Raw genomic sequence first — 20,030 nt, forward strand, 5'->3', positions numbered from 1 at the left:
GTTTCTGCAAGTTTCTTCACATTTCTGTTGAGTGTACACCTAGGGCATGCCTGTGTTCAGAGCTCTAATAAAGCTCTTTCCATTTAAAAAGGCAATCTGCCTTCCTGCTTTGTTTTTGCTTTTGCCAACTCTACTGAGGTGTAATTAACTGTAATAAAACACACCCATTTGGAGGGTGCAGGTCGATGACTTTAGACCAACACATGCACCCACGTGAGCACAACCAGTCAAGATACAGAACATTTCCATCCTCCCAGAAAGTTTCCTCACGTCCCTTTGCAATCACTGTCCCCGCCCCCCTCCCTGGGCGACTACCAATTTGATTTCTTTTTTTTTTTTTAAAGATTTTATTTATTTATTCGACAGAGATAGAGACAGCCAGCAAGAGAGGGAACACAGCAGGGGGAGTGGGAGAGGAAGAAGCAGGCTCACAGCCGAGGAGCCTGATGCGGGGCTCGATCCCATAACGCCGGGATCACGCCCTGAGCCGAAGGCAGATGCTTAACCGCTGTGCCACCCAGGCGCCCCCCGATTTGATTTTCTATCACCATCTATTAGTTCTGCTGCTCTTGAACTTCCCGTCAATGGAATCGTACAGTAAGGACTCGAGTGTTGTCTGGCTTCTCTCCCTCGGCGTTCGGAGTTCGTCCACACTGTTCCTCTGCACTCTTGGCCTCTACCAGCTGCTCCTTTATATTTTGTGTGTTGTTTGACTGTATCCACTTGTTCATCCATTCTCCTGCAGATGGACATTCAAGCTGTTTCCAGTTTGGCACAGTGAACAACGCTGCTACGATCATCTATGATCATCAAGGTACACATTTTTATGTGGACACATGTTTTTATTTCTGTTGGTTGAATAGCTGGGAGCTGCATGGTTGGGTCATAGGGTAAGTGTATATTTAACCTTACAGGGAACTGCCAAACTGTTTTCCAAAGGGGTTGTGCCACCTTGTCCTCTCATCAGCCACGAATGAGAGGTCAGTGGCTCCACATTCCCTCACCAATGTTTAGTGGTGCCTGGCTGTTTACATTGAGCCATACTTACCTCATTGGGAGTTCTAATCTGCATTTCCCTAAAGACTAATGATGCCCAACATTTTTTCATGTGCTCATTAGCCATTTGTACATTTGCTTTGGTGAACTGTGTATTTCAGTCTTCCTGATTTTGTGGGTTTTTAAAAATATTTTATTTATTTATTTAATAGAGAGAAAGAGTGAGAGAACACAAGCAGGGAGCGGGGCAGAGGGAGAGGGAGAAGCAGGCTCTCCACTGAGCAGGGAGCCTGATGCGGGGCTCGATTCCAGGACTCTGCAATCGTGTCCTGAGCCGAAGGCAGACGCTTCACCGACAGAGCCACCCAGGTAGGTGCCCTCAGTCTTCCTGATTTTGATCTCCCCCTCTCCCTTCCTATAGCGCCCCTCGCCTGCCATCTACATCCTCAGGACCCTCTTGTTTTCGGGTACTGAAAAGTCCCCAGACTAGTCTCTTGCACTCCAGTGGGCCACTGCCCTGTGCCCGATGACCCTTCCCAAACACACGACACAAGTCACTCCCTTGCTCTGAAGGCTGCTATGGTTCCCCCAGCCTGCAGGAGAAGCCCCCACCTCTCAGTCTGCCGTTCTCTGTGCCTCCAGCCCCTGGTCCCAGCCTTTCTCTCCTGCCTTCCCTAACGATCTCCCAACCCTCTGTGTGTCTTAAGACCCAGAATGCCTGGTTTTCTTCCTTCGCCGGCAGGTTTAAATGAAGTCTGCTTCTCTCCAGGGAGACTGCCAGCCAGCCCACCCATGGGGATTCCCGGCTCCCGGAGCTCCGCGAGCGCACATGCGCCTCCACTCCTGTCTGACGTCACTTAGACGTCCAGGGGGAAAGCGAGGGGCTTCTTGGCACTTTCTTCCTACCTTGGTAGGAAGTTTCCTAATTTATAGGATAAAGGCCATGGAATTCCACCTTTATAAAATTGTATTATCATACTGCATATTAATATCAAATATGCGTTTAAAAATTGTACATGTCCCGTCCCTGAAAATGCTAGGATATCTGGGAGGCGAGGCACTTGGAGGTAGGGTGGGGTGGGGGAAAGGCACCTCCTCCTTCTCTGTCTTAAGAGTCTGATAGAGACAAAAGATAATTGAATTTGGAGGAGACACCCTGGATATGAGTTCTAGTTCTGCCATTTAGGAATTTGGGGTGGGTGTTGGGGAGATCAGTTCATCTCTCTGCGACTCCGTGGATTAGATGGGGCTGATGCCATCTTTGCAGAGCTGTGGGAAAACAGAAAACCTAATTAGGATATGGAAGCCAATGGTGAACACACAAGTGTGTGTCTGTGTGTGCACGCCTGCGTGTGGTGAGAATGGGTCTTTTAGACTGTAGCCCCTTAGAATACTGACCTGGTAAAGAAATCTTACCCTTTTATACAGAATCGGAGGGCTAAGCTCACAGGAATTCGTGAAGGAAGATGTCACGGCAGACAGCAGGAATCAGTCATTAGTGTCCCTAACGTCCTCACAGGGCTCTCCTCCACCTCCCTCCTCCTCCTGCTTTTCTTCCTCCTTTCCAAAGATCTCCTCTGAAGTGCTGCTGCCCTCGCCATGCCAGACCTCATTTTGAAAGGGACTTCAGTACGAAACCAGGGGGAATGTAAAACAAAAAAGAGAAAGGAGAACAGAGCCCCAGATGCTGAGAAGGGTGTCAGCCGAGCAGGGTCTTGTGCCGGAAGGACCTCCAGCAGCTCTGGGGAGGGGGGGGGGGCCTGCACTGATGAGAAAGGGCCAGGGCAGATGCTGCTCCCAAGTCAGGGGGGGTGGGTGCTGTTTGCCATGACCCTGGGTGCCCTTGAGCCAGTGGAATTGCATAAGGATCCACCTGGAATGGTGAGCTCTGAGTGTGTTTTCTCTATAGTTACGCCTTTCTCCATGGTTATTCGTTTTACAGTTTCTCACTCCAAAAATCTCTGGGCTGGAGAGCCAGTTCTCCATGGGTCACCATTGCTAAAGTCGAGGACCAGAGGGACCCCCATGCCCCATCTGTCTGGACGGAGTGAGTCCTTGCACTTTCTGCCGCATGAATTCAAGAATGTTTTTGTGCCAAGAACTGTTCTAGGTACTAAAGACGCCGCCTGAGCGGGAGCGGCAAAGGTAAGACCCTGCCTGTTGGTGGAGACGGCCGGCCCCGGTCACACGTGGGAGCGTCTGCTAGGCGCTACTAAGAAAAATACGCAGGCCAGGGGATAAAAATGCTACAGCGGACTCTAGAGAGGGCGGGGACCGGAGGACGCGAGGAGGGTGTCTGAAGGCAGGCGGTCTGAGAGGGCCCTGGCGGGGGCTCTCTTTGGGAGTCTCGGCGCCACCCCCCACCGCCAAGGCGGCCGGCGTTCCCTCCAGCCCCGGCGGGTTCTCGCTCCGGGTGGCCTCCGCACCGGGGCGCATCCGCCCGCTCCTTCTGCGGCGTTTCTGGGCTCTCCCGCCGGGAGGGTGCCCCCGGGTCCGGCCGGGTGGTCGCCGCGCGCGGCAGGAGGCGCTCGGGTGCCCAGCACGCACCATGACACCGAGGGCGGGTGTCCCCGGCTGGCGCGTGACTCCGCCCCGGCCCGCCCCTGCTCGCGCCGTGCGCCTCGCGGGGCGCCGCAGACCGTCCCCCAGTCCTCCTGGGTCGCCCTGGTGGCCGCCGGGAGCGCGGAGCCCATGGAGCCGGCTGGGGGCGCCCCCCGGGGGAACGGCGGAGGCGAGGCGCTGCTGGGCGAGCTGGAGGCGCTGGTCCGGGACGTGGAGAGGGCGAGCTCCTGGTGGGAGCGCCACGGCGTGGACTGCGCCATCCTCGCGCTCAGCCTCCTCGCCTTGCCGGCCGGTGAGGAGCACAGAACAGGGTGACAGGAAGCCGGGCTGCGGAGCGGAGTGAGGGGTAGGGTGGTGGAGAGGCTGGGGACTGGGGCGTGGAGGAGATGGTGCGTGCTGGGGACCCCAGGAAGGAGGGGTTCAACCCAAATCAGAAAGTCTGGTTGCAGTGTCCTGCCGTTTGTCCCCAGAGGATGGGGCACTGGAGAAGGGAGAAGGCCTGACTGCCTGAATGGCGGCGGGGTGGGGGGGAGTTGAGAGGGATGAGAGGGACAGGGGGAGGGGAGGATGTTCCATGGGGGACACCGGGAATGGGGTTTTCCTTGGACATTTCCTGGTCCGGACCTGCCTCATTCTGCCTGTGGCAGCCCCCAGGCCCCTGGCCCACTTTGGCCTGGGCTGTAAGGGTAGGGGCCAGGGTGTTTGGGCCCAGATCCTCAAAAGCTGGAGGAAACCCCTGCCAAGCCCCTATCCCCTCATCTCCTCTCTCCTTCCTCCATGCAGGGTTCATATGCCTGCGCTCTGAGAATGTGCTGGTCCTTGGGCTGGGCATCACCATCCTGGGTGTGTGTCACTACACGCTCACGGTCAAGGGCAGCCACCTGGCCACTCACGGGGCACTCACGGAGTCTAAAGGCTGGAGCAAGGTCTGGGAGCTCTTCTTCGTGGAGGTGAGGTTAGGTGGGGTGGAGGTGACTGCTGGCACTGTGTGGGTGGTCTCATTGTTCGGTTCGGTTCGGTTCTGTTTTTTTTTTTTTTTCAATCCCATCGTTCTGTGGGGTGTGCAGATGTGTGGACAGGCCACTGTGGGTGTTGGTATGTGTATCCAAGTGTGCAGCCTACACTACAGTTGTGTGTGTGTGTGTGTGTGTGTGTGCGTGTGTGCACTGCCCCCAGACCTTGAGATGGTGTTCACACCAGTGGGTAGAGAGCTGCACGAGGAATGGATGCGTGTCCACCTACGGGAACTGGCCTGGGCACCCCTGTTTCTCCGGGGGGTACCTCCTTGCCTCTCTGTGGCACTGGACAAAGTGGAAATAGAGCTTCCTCCTCCTACCAGGACCCCTGTCCTGGCTACAACCTTTGGGGCCTCCTGGTTTCACAGTCAGGGAGTAAAATGTGAACCCCGAACAGAAAGGGAGAGGGAGCAGGGGCCTGACCGTGTCCCAGCTCTGGAACGTGCACCGCTCTGATGCCTGGCGACGGCCGAGCCAGCCTGAGGAGCCCCTGCTCTCCTGACCTTTGCATCCCATGACCTTCTTCTACTCCTTCCCCATTCTGCCTCACCCTTTTCCCCTACGGGCAAAGCCAGAGGCTTCTGGCCAGGTTGTCCTTCTCTCTGGACTGGTGTCAGGCCTTTCCGGTTCCTCTGTGGAACTTGCCCCCTCCCCGCCCCCTTCCAGGTAGACCCTCACCGGGTTGCCCAGGTCCCCTATGAACAGACATGAAAGCTGGCACTGGAAGCAGACTTTTCTGCCACGGCTTGCCATGACCAATTAGCTCAATGATTAACTTGATATGACTTTTTAAAAAAGATTTTATTTATTTACTTTTCAGAGAGAGAGAGCACAAGCAGGGGGTGCAGCAGGCAGACTCTCCGCTGAGCAGGGAGCCCGATGCGGGAGATATGGGACTTGACCCCAGGACCCTGGGATCATGATCTGAGCCAAAGGCAGACGCTTCACTGACCGAGCCCCCCAGGCCTCCCGAACTTTATATAACTTTATTAAGGTCTCTATAACTACGCACACGCACAGACACACAGACATTTCATAAAGTCACACATTTCCTCCCTGGGGCTCTCCATTCCCCCTTCTCCCCTTCCCCTCCTCTCCCACCTGCACACGTTTCTGAAGTGCTGACAGCAAGAGGAACCTGCGGGTTCCCGATCCTCAGGGTGCATTTCAAGTCAGTTCCCTTCCCAGGGAACCGCTGGGCGGTGGTGCTGGTTAGACCCTGAGGCCTGGAGCTGGGGTCAGATGCCCCGTAGCTTGTAATCATGGGCAGGGGAGAAGCTGGGGACACAACGGGTAGGATGAGCTCTGTGTGGACTTCTCTAAACTGTCCTGAGTGCCAGGAGCCCCGGGGACAGCTGAGGGTGAGTAGGTGTTGTGGATTTTGGACTAAGTTACGACAGGAGATTTGACCATATAGAGGTGACCGTGTTCTCAAACTTCCCTGTGCAGCTGAATGACCTGGAGGCCCAGGCTTGTCAGAGAAGGGCACCCTGGCCCCTCTATTCACCAGGTTCCCCAGTGATCGAATACCCACCAAAGTTTGAGAACGCCCTGGCTTTGATTCTGGGGAAGAAGGTAGCTATTGTGGATGCCAAGGGAAGGCAGGGAGCTGAGGACACGTCCACCCAGAAGCTTCCCCAGCCTCCCCAGCTGAAGAGCCGGCACAGAATCACAGTGTCTTTTTTTTGTTTTGTTTTTTAGGATTTTATTTATTTATTTGACAGAGTGAGACAGCGAGGGAGGGAACACAAGCAGGGGGAGTGGGAGAGGGAGAAGCAGGCTTCCCGCCGAGCAGGGAGCCCGATGCAGGGCTCGATCCCAGGACCCTGGGATCATGACCTGAGCCGAAAGCAGATGCTTAACGACTGAGCCACTCAGGCGCCCTCAGACTCACAGTGTCTGACCCGCCGTGAGGGACCAGGTGGCTTTGTGGCTGCAGGTTGTCTTGTCCCCATGATCCCCAGGGCCGTGGCCTCATCCTGACCTCTTCGTAGGTTCAGGTCTTGGCACAGGGCTGAGATCTCGGTGGGTATTTCGTCAGTATTTGTTGCTGGTGACTCTGCAGGTGACGTGGAGACAAAGTCCAGGGAAAAGCCAGCTCCTGGAAGGTCACCGTCCAGAGGCCTGTGAGTCCGTTGTGGTGGGGGAGGCTTGGTTCTCACCTCCGTGTGGTGACTGCCGCAGGGCGTGCTTTCCGGCCAAACACAGCACGGTTCTGGCTACGCGCCTGGGGAGCGTCTGGTTTCCAGTGTGCGGCAGGGGTCGGCTCAGTCTCCCCCTACCGCTGGCATTCGTGGGGCGAGTGGGATCCTCGGGGAGGGTGCTGGTCTTGGTGGCCAGGCAGGGGCCGGCGTTGGGCACGGCCGCGGGAGCCACAGGCCCAGCCCCACCGGCTGCCTGACCTGGAGCAAGTTGCTTAATTCGGTGTTGGCTCCCTCATCTAATAAACAGGCATCATAACATCACTGGCCTGGTGGAGCCAGTGCGAGGCTTCCATGCGACCACGGAGATCAGGATTGAGGGCCTGGGCCTGACTCTTGGACGCTCACCAGGTCTTGGCGTTGTTCTTTCTTTTCTGGAGGGAACGTGAGGTCAACAGCAAGGAGAGGGTTAGCAGTTTTGTCTTTCCCATCTGTTAGCGCTGTTTGTGTTTAAAAGAAAAGTTCGTGCATTATGCAAAGTTGGACAGATCTGAGTGTGTGAGTGTGTGTGTGTGTTGAGGGCGCTGTTTGCTGCGGTGCTGGCCCACCCTCTGTTCTCCGCATGGCACAGCTGGACCTGACTCCCCACTTCCGCCGAGGCTTACTGTCTGCTCTCTTTGATCCTTCTCTCCTTGGCTGCCTGTGCTCGACCCTCAGGAGCCACCAGCCCTACAGAATGATCTAGTTCTTTAGTCTGGAGCCCCAGGAGTCAGCGAGGGTCATTCGTGTCCCTGGGCACCCAGCTTTGGCCAGGCTTGTCACAGGGTCTGCTGGGTCGAGCTGGGGGTGGGACAAGGGCCTGGCCCTCTCTGACCGCTTGGATCTGGGAGGAGGGGCAGGCAGGGTGGACAGGGCAGTGACACTCCAGCTGTCGTGGTTTCTTTGAGGTATCCCCAGTCATACACACCTGCCCACACTACAGCGAACTTCCCTCTGACGACCCACTTCCGGTTTGCATGAGAAAGTTCCATGCCTCCTGCTAGTGAGCCTCTGACCTCTCCTGGTCCACGGATGGCCCTGGCCTTCCCTGCAGAGCACCTGCCCCTCTTGGTCCTAGGTTATGTGCTAGGACTGCAGGAAGGGGGAGGCAGGGTGGGGTGGGCAGGGCCAACCTTGGTTTAAATCCCGCAGCTTGGAAAGGGTTGACTCCCCAGATCAGAGGGTTTTAAGGACTTCCCTGTATTTCACTCATAATCAAGATGCTTCTTGAGTGGGAGGGAACAGGTCGAGCCAGTCACTAAGCTCTTTAGTGTGTCTCCACTTCAAACCCTCCTTCTAAAGTGGCTTTGTGTTGCAGGGGTGGAGTCACAGCTGGTCCAAGGGGAGCATGGGGAGCCCGGCTCTGCCCTGGGGGAGGGGGCGTCACACAGGGGAATGCCACCACTGTCGTTGGAGTCCCGTGTAGTGGTAGAAACAGAGCTCGGAAGCCCAGCCTGGTCCTGATTCTAGAATGTACTCAAGTTCAGTGTGGCCATTATCTTCTGGGGTATCTCTCTGACCTTTCTTCTGTCCGCACCCGAACCCTGAGGGGTGTTAGTCTGGGTATGCCGACTATGATTTTTAATTTTTTTTATTTAAAAAAATTATTTAGAGGGGAAAACTGCACGAAATATACTTTTGCAGAAAAAAACACAAACTTCAGTTTCTAAATAATTATAGATTCACAGGACTTTGCAAAAATAGGAGAGGTCCAGTGTACCCTTCACCCAGCTTTTCCCATTAGTTACATTTATATTCTTTTTTTTTTTTTTTAGATTTTATTTATTTATTAGAGAGAGTGAGTGAGAGACAGAGAGAGAGAGAGAGCAGAAGCTGGGAGAGAGGCAGAGAGAGAGGGAGAGGGAGAAGCAGGCTCCCTGCTGAGCAAGGAGCCCCATGTGGGACTCGATCCCAGGACCCTAGGATCATGACCCGAGCTGAAAGCAGAGGCTTAACCGACTGAGCCACCCAGGCGCCCCACCAAAAGGGACTTTCAAGCAGCCCCCCACCCCACCGCCCCCGCTTTGGTGTGGCTTCCTCAAGGGTAAGCCCAAGGACTCTGGGATGGGGGTCTCAGGGTGATTCCTACTCCTGTAGGTCTGTAAAGCCCGGCTTCTGGTGGCAGGGACCGTGGTGGGCTTGCATATGACCTCTCAGAGGCAGAGGACCCCAGAGCAGGGCCAGGCAGTGGTCTGTGGATGGCAGCCAAGTGTGAGGACTACAGCCTTGAGGGAGGGGCTCGGGGAGAGGAGGGCAGGCTTGCTGTGAGCCCAGCAGCAGCTGTCTAGCTGGGCGAGGACGCCGTTTCAGGGGGAGCTTCGGTGGCTGGGACAACGTCAGTCCAGGCTGAGTGGCGATGGTCGAGCAGGGCTCCCCACATCACCGAGCTTCTCCTCCCTGCCAAGCCCTCCACTGGGTGCTGGGGACACAACGGTGACCCAGACCCGCTTCTGATTCCCCAAGGGCTCAGAGTCCGGTGGGAAACAGATATACATGAATGACGCAGAAATAATAAACGTCCTATTTATATCAGCGGACACTTACTGGGCGCCTCCTGTGTACTTTACACAAATTACTGCATTCAGTAGGCACGCCTCCCTGTGAGGTGGAAGCTGTCATTACCCTCACTTCGTAGATGAGGAAACACTGGTCTGGGAGGTTAAGTCGCTTGGCCAAGACAGCTCAGCTGGTACGAGGTGCAGCCGGGACCAGGGCAGGCGGAACGTGACGGGGGCACCGAGCAGGTGGTGTGCGGGCCATGAGCACGGAGAGAGCATGGCAGGGACACGGGGCGACATCTCCAGACATCGTTGGCTACTGTGACCGGTGTGTGTGTGTGTGTGTGTGTGTGTGTGTGTGTGTGTGCACGTTACTGGCACCTAGTGGGCAGAGGCCAGGTGTGCATTTGGGATATACTTCTATAAGAAAAGAATTGGTTGTTTATCTGAAATTTGAATTTATCTGGGTGTCCTATACTTTATCTGACAAACCTATTGCCTAGGCCCATGGCGCCCCAGAGGCCCCCACCACCCTGAAGCCAACATGAAGGGGGTGCTCAGCTCCTGGGAATCAGTGAGAGAGGGTCCAGAGGGAGCCCGGGGCCTGTCCTCCCTGAGGGCAGCTGGCTCAGGACAACCAGGCGCCTTTCTTTCCTGTCTAGTCCTCGCTTGTTGCCCCCTGGCCCTGTGTCCCTCTCTGGAGTGATGCCACCATGCCCTAGGCCCCCGAGCTGGAAACCTGGTCATAGCCCTTGATCCCTGCTGATCCTCCCACCCCTCCCCTTCCCAGGTCCTGTCCCCCATGCCTGCCTGTCCCTTTCCCTTTCCAACAGCCTGCAGCCCATCACCTGTCTCATCCTGCCCCTCCCCTTCCAATGCAGTAGAATGACCTATTTAAAACCCAACTTCGACTGCACCATAATTTTATATGATGTGATGTAATCCTGCAAAGTATTGTTTGTTTAGAAAAATAAAATATTCAAGGACACGTAAGAGATCAAGGTCCTCCCTTAAGTCCCAGGAGGAAAATGGGGAGCTGGGGGGTGAGGTAGGAACAAGACCCATCACTGCGGACTTTCTGAATTCCGAATTATGTAAACGTATTACCTATTCAAAAAATAGTATTTTTCGAACTACCACCTTAGCTATTCGTTACTTTTGGCCGCCGGCAGAGGTCTGAGGTTGCTCGAGTGCGCAAGTGGCCAAGTGAAGAAATAAGTGACTGATGAGAGCCTTGGGGTCCCTGATGCTTAGCAGAGGGAAGGTGTCAGGAAGACTTACAGTGCCACCTGCCCCATGCACATGCTGGCCACTTACATCGCCCAAGTGCTGCTAAGAGATTGGGGCCCTTAAGTCTTCCTGAGGGGTACAGAGGACGGAGACATCCAGAAGCAACACCCTCCTTGAGGCGCCTGGATGAACCAGTTGGTGGAACGTGTGCCTCTCGATCTTGGGTTGGGTGGAGAGATTGCTAAAAAAAAAAAAAAAAAAAAGAGCAATACCAGCCGTAGGGCTTCTGGAACTCTCCCCGGGTCTGCATGTGGCATCCTCTTGTGTGAGACCTCTGCCTAATCCTCGGGAGCAGGCCAGTCCGTGTTCCAGCTCCTTGCGCAGCATTTGGCCCCTCCCCTGCACTCTGGCCGATGGGTGTATGTGCCGATGGGTGTAGGTGCCTGGGAGATGCGCCGCCGTCTGTGTGGTCTTCTCTCTCAGCCCAAATCCACCCTCTCCTTCCCTCCACAGAAGGAACATCCAGATGGGAGTGAGAATTCCAGTGTTATGGAAATAGCCCCAAATCTGTTCTTATTCATATAAAAAGGCCAACCAAACAGACTCTGGAAGTGGGTGCTGAGTCACATGTAGCTCATCCCCCCCACCCTGGGGTCCGGCCACGTGGCTGAGCGGCTGACTGAGGACCCCGCCAGGTCCCTGGGGGCCGAGTTCTTACAGCGCTGCTCAGTCCTGCTCAGGCGCCCGGTCGTTGGTGGCGGTGCTACTCCGAGTGTGGTGAGCTGCCCATCTGGTCTGCGAGCAGAGGCCGAGCTGGTGCCAGAAGGAAAGGCAACTCTGTCCCCAAGCAGCCTGCAGGTGCCATGGGCCCTTGAAGCAGAATCGCATAGAAGGAGCGATTCCAAACAGCTGCTTCTCGGGGCGCCTGGGTGGCTCACTCGGTAAAGCGTCTGCCTTCAGCTCAGGTCATGATCCCAGGGTCCTGGGACCTGGGATCAAGCCACGCGGCAGTCTCCTTGCTCAGCAGGGAGCCTGCTTCTCCCTCTGCCCCTCCCCCCAACTCCTGTTCTCTCTCTCTCTCCCCCAAATAAGTAAATAAAATCTTTAAAAATATATATGGTTTCTTAAAAAAAAACAAAAACAAACCAGTTGTTTCTTCCAATTACATGGGATAGGACCTTGAGGTTCAAAACACACCCTTGCAGGCCTTGGCCAGAGGCAGGCTGGCCTCTGAGGAGATCCCAGCAGACCAGGCTGCCGCCCCGAGCCCGCGGCTGAAAGCCTCTGCCTGAAACTCGAACCAACAGCGAGGCCCCGGTGGGTGCGTGCTCTGGGGACCAGCAGGCCTGGAAGACCTGTCACTTCAGCTGACACATTACCCACGCACCCTCTGCAGCCTCCCCCAGGATCTGTCCCTCTGTGAGCTTACAAAAACAGTGAGCAAAATGCCATCCCTAGGTGGGTACCTCACCTGAGAGCGAAGCGCTTCGTCCCACTTTCGTGGGCTGCACAGCAAGGCTGTGTGGGGTCGGCGCTGACCTTCCCGCCGCTGCCTCCCGAGGGGCCCGGGCAGCGCTGGTTTGGCATATCAGTCTGTTGTAACACCGCGGTGGTCACGTCACTAGCTGTGCCCCTCCTCGGTGTCCTTCAGCCGGAGCTTCCAGCTACATTTTTGTGCCATCTCAGTCCAAGGGAGGAAGTCTCTGCAGACAGAGCATGAAGACGATGCTGTTTCCGATGTGTCTCCTCCTGGCTTTGCCTCTGCTGCCTGGAACCAGAGGCTGGGTTCCTGCTCCCTTGCAGTTAGCGGCTCGTCTCAGGGGTCTTACGGCTTATCTTGGGTGGATTCTGGGTGCCAATCCTCCCTCTAACAGCTTCCTAGCTGAGTGACCTGGGTGGTCACGTGGCCTCCCTCAGTCTCAGTTTCTGCTTCTGTCAACTGTGGATCATAGCGCCCCTGACCCGCCAGGCTTGAAGATCGCACTCGCAACACGCAGGACACGGACCGCGCAGCGAAGGCTGCTCTGCTGTCTTCACCAGGCTCACCGCGATCGCAGCTGGGAAACTCTTCATGTTCCTCTGGAAACAGGCGGGCAGCCTCTTTGATAAAATTAGCAGAATCTTCTGGCCTGGATAAAATACTGGAGGAGGCTGACATCTGCATTTTAATTTGCATATATCTGCATAAGAAACACCTTAGTGTCTCTTTTGCATCCAGAAGGACTGCCCTTCTCGGAGTCCCCGAGCTGCTGTCCCGCTGCTGCTTGTGGGCAGTTTGGAAGAATCCCACGAGGGGCATGCAGAGGAGTCACCCCCGGGGAGAAGCTCATGCTCAGCCCCCAGCGGGGCGCCTCCCCCTGGGTGCCACCCTCATGGACAGACCACTCCTGCACCCCTCCCCTTGCTGCGGGAGGGGGCTCGGAATGCAAAACAGTGCTGTGAAGATACAGAGGTTTCCAAGAGAAACAGGCACAAAATCATTGCAGCTGGGTGCCTGGAGCTTTACCTGCAGTGCGCCCGATCCTCTGACAGCCCCCTCAGGCTTGCGGGCTTGCCCGGGTGGTCAGCGGCAGAGTGGCCGTTGGGGCAGGCTTCCCCCCTCCAAACACTTAGCATCGCTGCGCCGAGCGGATGCAGCTCTTTTGACTGGCGGCCACTCTGCGGCCACAGAGACCCGAGCGCTGATGGTCCGACTAGCTGGGGGGTATAGGGCAGGCAGGCCCTGGAAACGCAGCATCCGGGGAGGGTGGGCGTTCTTGAGGCCCGCTTGGCTTGACCGTGCCTGCCACGGACCCGGTGCCCTGTCCGGCCCCCTCTTCCAGGTATGCTCGGCCTTCAGTGCAGAGTATGCCCACTACGGACACGTCAAGCTGCACCACGGCTACACCAACGTGCTGGGCCTGGGCGACTCGAGCACCTGGAGGCTGCCTTGCCTCAACCGCTTTGTGTACATGTTCCTGGCTCCTCTCTCGATCCCCGTCATAACCCCACTGGTGGCTGTCGGTGAGTATGCCAGGGCCGCGCCCTGCCGAGAGCGGGTTCCCCCCTTTCCTTACTTCCCCTCTTGGCTTCCTGGAGGCTGCTCGTGGAGGAAGCTGAGAGCCCCGAGTTGAGACCAGAAACTTTCTGAGACAGCCAGGCAGGGTGGAAGGAGCCTTGGACTCAGGGCCGAGTCTGGCTCTGCCACTTGCTGGCTGATGACCGATGACAGGTAATGTAACCACTCTGGCTCAGGTTGTTACCTGGTCCTCAAGGGTGGTGTGAGAGCATCATGAGGTCACAGATACAAACGTACTTCGCAGGTGCCTCGTGCTGTATTGCACGTTAGGGATTGTAATATTCTGGTAACAATATCATTCGGTGGAAGGAGGGGCTGGGTCCCTGCCCTGGATGGCACTTACCACTTCCTAGCAGAGTGGCCTTGGTCAAGTTGCTTAGTGCTCTGCTTCCTTATCCATAAGGTGGGTGAACGTACTTTTCCGGGCTGTGAGGATGAATGGATCGCCCTAGTTAGCACGCTAGTTAGCCCCCGTGGGCCAGAAGGGCCAGCTTGTGCGGGATCTGAACGCTGCCCCCCCGCCCCCCGGACTTCTTGTTCCCTCCGGCAGAGCGGCTGAGAAGGGTGGAGCTCAGGTCGGCTGTGCGCACCCTGGGCCTGATCTCCCTGGGCCTCTACGCTCACTACTGGCTGCTTCGGAGCGTGTCTGGCTTCCGGAGCCCAGGCTCGGCCCTGCTCTGCATGCTCACCACCAGATCCCTGCTGGCCCACCCCTACCTCCATGTCAACATCTTCCAGGTGAGGCCTCCCCAACCCTGACCGCAGGCTAGACTCAGGGCTCTGGGGAGAGAGAGGCCACCTGGGGAGAGAGAGAGCCATTCCTTCCTGTCTCCCACCCCCACTCTCTGTGGGTTATCAGAGTTTGGGTTTCAGGTGAAGAATGTGCTTCTCTTCAACACTGGCTGCCGCTCATATATGGATCGTGGATGGAAGATTTAAGAAACTTCTATGCCTAGGGCCCTTGATTAGCTCCTGTGGAGACACAAGTGATTAGGGACCCCATCTCCCGTCCTTGGGGCACTTACTGTGATAAGCCCAAGTGACATGAGCTGTGGGCCATCACCAAGGCCCCAGCGCAGGCCACGAGGCTGGAGGAGCCAGAGACAGGAGACCTTCCAGAGGCTCAGCACTCAGATCAGGGCCATTTCCATAGGGATGTGTCCCTGCTCCCTGGACATGAGACAGATGAAGCCCCCTTCATGCGCCTATCCCGGCCCTGGCCACGCTGCCGGCGATGACTTCACCTCAGAGCGTGCAGCTGTGCGTGCTGCCCGAGCCATCCTGCCACCTGCCTGTCCTGCTAGAGAGGACGCTCCCATTCACTCCCACATCCCTTAGAGGCACTTATCCATACTTGTTGAATGAACAATTACACAAACTTGATCTTGAACCCCAAGCAGGATTTTGATTCATGAAAAGAGAGCAGAGAAGGTCTCTCCAAGATGAGACAAAGGCATGGTGGCATGACAGCGAGCAGTGGGCAGTGGTGGGCATGCCAGGACCATGGGGTCCAAAGGGTATCCAAGCCCAGCCCCTCATCGTACAGATGGAAAGAGAGGCCCAGAGATGGGTGAGACTGAGCTCAGAGCACGGACAGGAGAGTCCCAGCCTCCTCTCGCCTCTCCAGGTCCCGCAGGAGTGGGAGTGAGGGAGGCAGAAGGACCCACCGGGTCCCCAAGTGGTAGGCGAGGATGTCCAGGGCAGGGCGGGGAGGCCCAGGGTGTGACCCACGCATCTGTCACAGCACATCGGGCTGCCCATGTTCTCCCGGGACAAGAAGCCCCGGCGGATTCACATGATGAGCCTGGGGGTGCTGAACCTGCCCCGGCTGCCGCTGCTGGACTGGGCGTTCGGCCACTCCCTCATCAGCTGCCACGTGGAGCACCACCTCTTCCCCCGGCTCTCTGACAACATGTGTCTGAAGGTGGGCTGCGGGCGGCCTGGCGGGCTGGGATGAAGGGACTGAGGGCGGAGCAGAGTGAACCGTGGGTCCCCCAGCTGGCCGGGTCAGAGGTACCCTGCAAGGGCAGCCCCGTGTACAAGCAGCAGCGTGCGTCTCCAATCAGAGACGTGTGGGTTCCTTACGAGCACTGCGACTCTGGACAAGTTAACTGAGTATCCAGGAGCCTCGCTTCCTCATCTGGACCATGAGAGTGAGCGGTGCTTGTTGGCGGGGAAGATATGGGGGAGAAGCCCCCACCTCACCCACTTCTTTCCCTTGCCTGCTGGGAGGGGAGAGGTAGGAATCCTCCCCGCCTGTCCAGTCCTCCAGAGCATCATGGAACAAGGCGACAGGAGCTGGGGCTGGGAGGAGGAAGGGCCCCCCACGGGGAGGGGGCTGCCCCCAGTCCCGGCTCAGCGGCCCCTCCTCCTGCCCATCTTCCGGCAGGTGAAGCCCGTGGTGTCCGGGTTCCTCCATGAGAAGCAGCTGCCGTACAACGAGGACTCTTACCTGGCTCGCTTCAGGCTGTTTCTCAGTCGCTATGAGGAGTTCATGGTGCAGACCCCTCCCATCACCGAACTGGTGGGATTGCAATGAGGGGTGGGCCGCACAGTCACCCTGCACCCCCTCCCTGGCCCAACCCTAGCTCTCTTGCTTCTGCTGGCCTGCCCTCTCTCCAGGAGGGCCCGGGCCCTTCCCCAGTGCGGGGGCTGGGTTGCTGGTGGTGGAGTGGGGAGGCACTGGGGGCAGTGAGGTGGAGGGCTCCAGCTGGGATTTCCAGGGGTAACCTGTCCTGCTTGCTTTTCTGGGTTTTGAGGGATATCTGGGGGAAAGGAAAAACAGTGGCTGGGCATTCTGGTCAGTGTGGACCTCAGCCAACTTCATCTCAGGGCTAAACAGGTCGATTCCTCCCCTGCTGTGTCTGAGCCTTGGTAGGGTTAAGGGAAGGTGATGGGGGGAAAGGAGGGGCCTGGGCAGGGGGAGGCGAGGAGAGCGAAGGGTCAGTCCCTCAGATAGGGCCTCCCGAGTACCAGGAGAGCCCATGCTTGGCTGGCCACTGCTTCTTCCTTCGTCCTTTGGGCTCTGTCTGCTAAGGAGCCCTCTCCCCAGGGACAGGGAGAGGTTACTTTTGGCAGACTTTCCTGGTATCTCAGCCAGAGAAGCCTCTGCCAGACACAGGCTCAGCAGCTCCCGAGATGCGCAATATCAGTGAAATCAAAGCGTACGTGTTTTGTGGGGAGAGCACTCCAGGGGAAATAAGGGCATAAATAAGAGTGTCAATAGCTTTGAGCTTGACCTTGGCTAGTTCTAGAAAAAGTCTGCTTTGGTCCATGATGTTTAGAAGGGGTGGGCCTGGAAGAACTATCAATTGCAAAGAGAAAAATTACTGGGAGGGTAGCCGAGGCTGGAGGGGATGATGGGCACAGGGTCTGGAGGACAGACAGCCTTAGAGGGGAGAGGAAGGAGGACAGGGTGCAAATACAAGGGGCTTGGAGTCAAGAGCAGGGCTTGGCTGTGAACAGGTGCCTGCAGCCTGGGAGGGAGGCAGGGATCCAGGGAGTCACGGATGCCAGCCAGAGGAGGGAGGCAGCATGCTGGAGACACCACCGAGAGTCAGCCAAAGTGGGCAGCCTGGAGCGAGGGCTGGGGGCCACCCTAACTAGCGGCTGGATGAGAGGGCACAAGGAAGGGCCCAGCTGGAGACTGAGGGAGGGACAGAGGAGGAGGCCAGGCCTATGACGCGAGACCAGAGCAGTTAGTCCAGAGCAGGGCCTCTTACATCGGCAGTATCGACATCATGGCCAGATCCTCCTTCGTCACTGGGCCTGTCCTGGGCATCCCAGGGCGTTTAGCAACATCCCTGGCTTCTACCCACGGGGACGCCAGGAACCCAAGTTGTGACAATCAAAAAATGTCTCCAGACATTGCCAACTAACTGTCCCCTAGGGGGCAAAATTATCTCTGGTTGAGAACATGCGAGTCATGTTCTGAGCACACAATTGCCTTGTTTTTCAGGGACAACTTTGGACAGGGTAGAGGGCATGCTGGCTCCGCGGGTGGGGAGGCTAAATGCAGCAAGTGGGCCGGGCAGGGGCTTAGACCGCAGGCCGCGCCATCCTCCACGCCCGGTCCCGGGGGAGAACCCGTCCGTGGTGTGGCTCTGCTGCCCCTCCAGATCCATTCCCTCCCTACCCCCTCTTCACCTCCACCCTGCCTTCCTCCACAAAAGACCACGGCTTCTGCCCGGCGCCCTTTCCTACAGCGAGGCCTCTCACTGCTTCTGAAACTGCTCCCTCCTTCTGCTCCTTCGGGGCCTGGGCTGGTAATGGCTTCCAGCCGTTGCTAGCCAGGGGTGCCTCCCCATTCCCTTGATCCTGCCCACACTTCTGTGCAAAGTTCCTTCATTAAACTCTTTTCAGTCAGCCCTCCTGAGTGTGCCATCTGTTTCCTGCTGGGAGGTGGACCGATAGAGCTGAGTTTGGGATCCAAGCAGCCCTCTTGGAACAAGAAAGGGTTGGCAGCCTCCCCAGCCTCCTGCTTTGCTATACGTTATTACTGCTCTTTTGAAATGCATTAACGGCTCAGAAATGGCCCTCAGGTCTGGGAATGTGATAATCAAACCGCTAATTCTCCACACGAAAAAATGCAGTGTCAGAAAAGGTCCCATTGCACAGCCCTGGCTACACATCAAAACCGTCCTAATCCATACCAGTGACTCATTGTTATCGATCTGGGCCTGAGTGGGGAGTGGGCAGCCTCCGTACCAGACCTGGCTGTACCGCAGGAGCTCGGGAACAAGGCACTTGATTTCTTTGAGGCTCGATTTTCTGTTACTCTAAGGATGTGGGCTGGGAATGCATGGGGCTTGAGAGGAAAGGAGGGAGGTGACAGGAGAGAATGAAGCCCTCCCTGGACTCTACAGAGACCTCAGGTCTAATTTACAGAGGTATACGGGAGGTGATAATATGATGATGGTGAGGATGATAGCTAACATTTTTAGAACTTATAGCAAACACTTTTTATGAGGGAGGGGGGAGAGAGGGGCAGAGGGAAAGGGAGAGAGAGGATCCCAAGCAGGCTCCACGCCCAGCTTGGAGCCCCACTTGGGGCTTGATCCCATGACCCTGAGATCATGACCTGAGCTGAAATCAAGAGTTGGATGCTTAACTGACTGAGGCACCCAGATGTCACCAGATAGTATTTTGGGCCTTGTGGACCATACGGCCTCAGTCACAATGACTGAAACACAACTACTCAAAGCACGTTGAGCCACAGAAAATATGGAAAGAAATGAGCATGACTGTGTGCCAATAAAACTTTTTTTGAACTTTAAGTAATTTTTACATGCCACAAAATATTATTCTTCACAATTTTTTAACCATTTAAGAATGGACAAACCATTAGCTTGTGCTAGTATGAAAACAGGTGATGGGCAGAATTTGGCCTGCAAGCCATAGTTTGCCAGGCACAAAATACAATGTCTTAGTAAAACGCAGAACAGTATTTATTTCTCAGTAGGAGAGAGGTGAGGTGACAAGGAGAGGCACACGTCCCATTTCTTGACCCAGACGCTGGTTTATAGGGTTACACCTTGTGGTAATTCATCAAACAGTGTACTCACGATTTGTGCACTTTTCTGTTTGTTAGACTTCAATAAAAAGACAATTACAAAATGATGAGGCGGGGATGCCTGGGTGGCTCAGTCAGTTAAGCGGCTGCCTTTGGCTCAGGTCATGATTCCAGGGTCCTGGGGTGGAGTCCTGCACCCAGCTCCTTGTTCAGCAGGGAAACTGCTTCTCCTGCTGCCTGCGGCTCCCCCTGCTTGTGCTCTCTGTCTCTCTGACAAATAAACAAATAAATAAAATATTTAAAAATAAAAAAAGTGATAAGGCAGCGAACTAAGTAATGATGAGCTCAAGTAGAGTGTTCCGGGGACAACTAGGGGCCTTAACCCAGCTTGGGAGAGGGCCGTCAGGGAAGGCTTCCCCAAGGAAGTGCCTGACAGGAGGGACCTGGGTGGGGTGGGGGTGGGGGGGTGGGGGGTGGTGGAAGCTGAAGCTGGCGTTGGGTTTACTGGGTCAGATTTGACCACAGACCCTGTCCTTTAAACATGTATTTTTGGTCACCATGGATTTTTGGCATTAATTTTGATCTCTAAAAATATTGCATTAAAATATTTTTACCTTAATCACTGAGGTTTTGGCGCCTCCTGAAATTCTGCACCCGAGGCCCAGGCCTAAGCAGCCTCACTGTTAGTACCAGTCCACTTGGGACTGGGGCGGGCGACCTGGCTCTGTCCTTAAGTACCCAGGGCAAGCCGCTCCTCCCGTTTCTTCACCTACGTGAAGGGGAGGGACTTGATCTCTAAGGTTTAAAATGCTGCCTGGCCTGCACTGGACAGCATCTGGCCGGGGTCACACCTGCTTTAGGCCCACGTGCGGCCAAGGCCCAGCAGGAGCCCTTTTTCCCCAGACTTCCGGACTCCGTGGTTATCACGCTATAGGCAGGGAGGCGCCTTTGGAACTCGACTCATGATTGGCTGGAAAG

General features: G+C 56.1%; 1 protein-coding gene and 1 long non-coding RNA gene across 3 annotated transcripts; one reads left to right on the forward strand and one right to left on the reverse strand.

Moving 5' to 3' along the window:
* The first annotated feature begins 3,627 nt into the window (after positions 1-3,627).
* Positions 3,628-17,905, forward strand: FADS6 (fatty acid desaturase 6). Its single transcript, XM_045814369.2, has 6 exons — positions 3,628-3,850; positions 4,342-4,508; positions 13,305-13,485; positions 14,091-14,278; positions 15,285-15,464; positions 15,930-17,905. Exons 1-6 carry the CDS (start codon positions 3,688-3,690, stop codon positions 16,077-16,079), a joined length of 1,029 nt encoding a protein of 342 aa, XP_045670325.2. The 5' UTR covers positions 3,628-3,687; the 3' UTR covers positions 16,080-17,905.
* On the reverse strand, positions 10,755-19,965 carry LOC123803114 (uncharacterized). Of its 2 annotated transcripts, XR_015721245.1 has the most exons (4): positions 19,667-19,965; positions 14,566-19,322; positions 11,954-13,966; positions 10,755-11,352 (listed from the first exon to the last, which is right to left on the reverse strand). It is a non-coding gene; the product is annotated as an uncharacterized LOC123803114 (long non-coding RNA). The 2 variants fall into 2 exon arrangements; XR_006782753.2 differs by having other exon boundaries at positions 11,954-19,322.
* Positions 19,966-20,030: the final 65 nt, after the last annotated feature.

Source organism: Ursus americanus, chromosome 23 (genome assembly GCF_024610735.1).
Source record: "Ursus americanus isolate L20-20 chromosome 23, mUrsAme1.1.p, whole genome shotgun sequence".
Lineage (NCBI taxonomy): Eukaryota > Metazoa > Chordata > Mammalia > Carnivora > Ursidae > Ursus > Ursus americanus.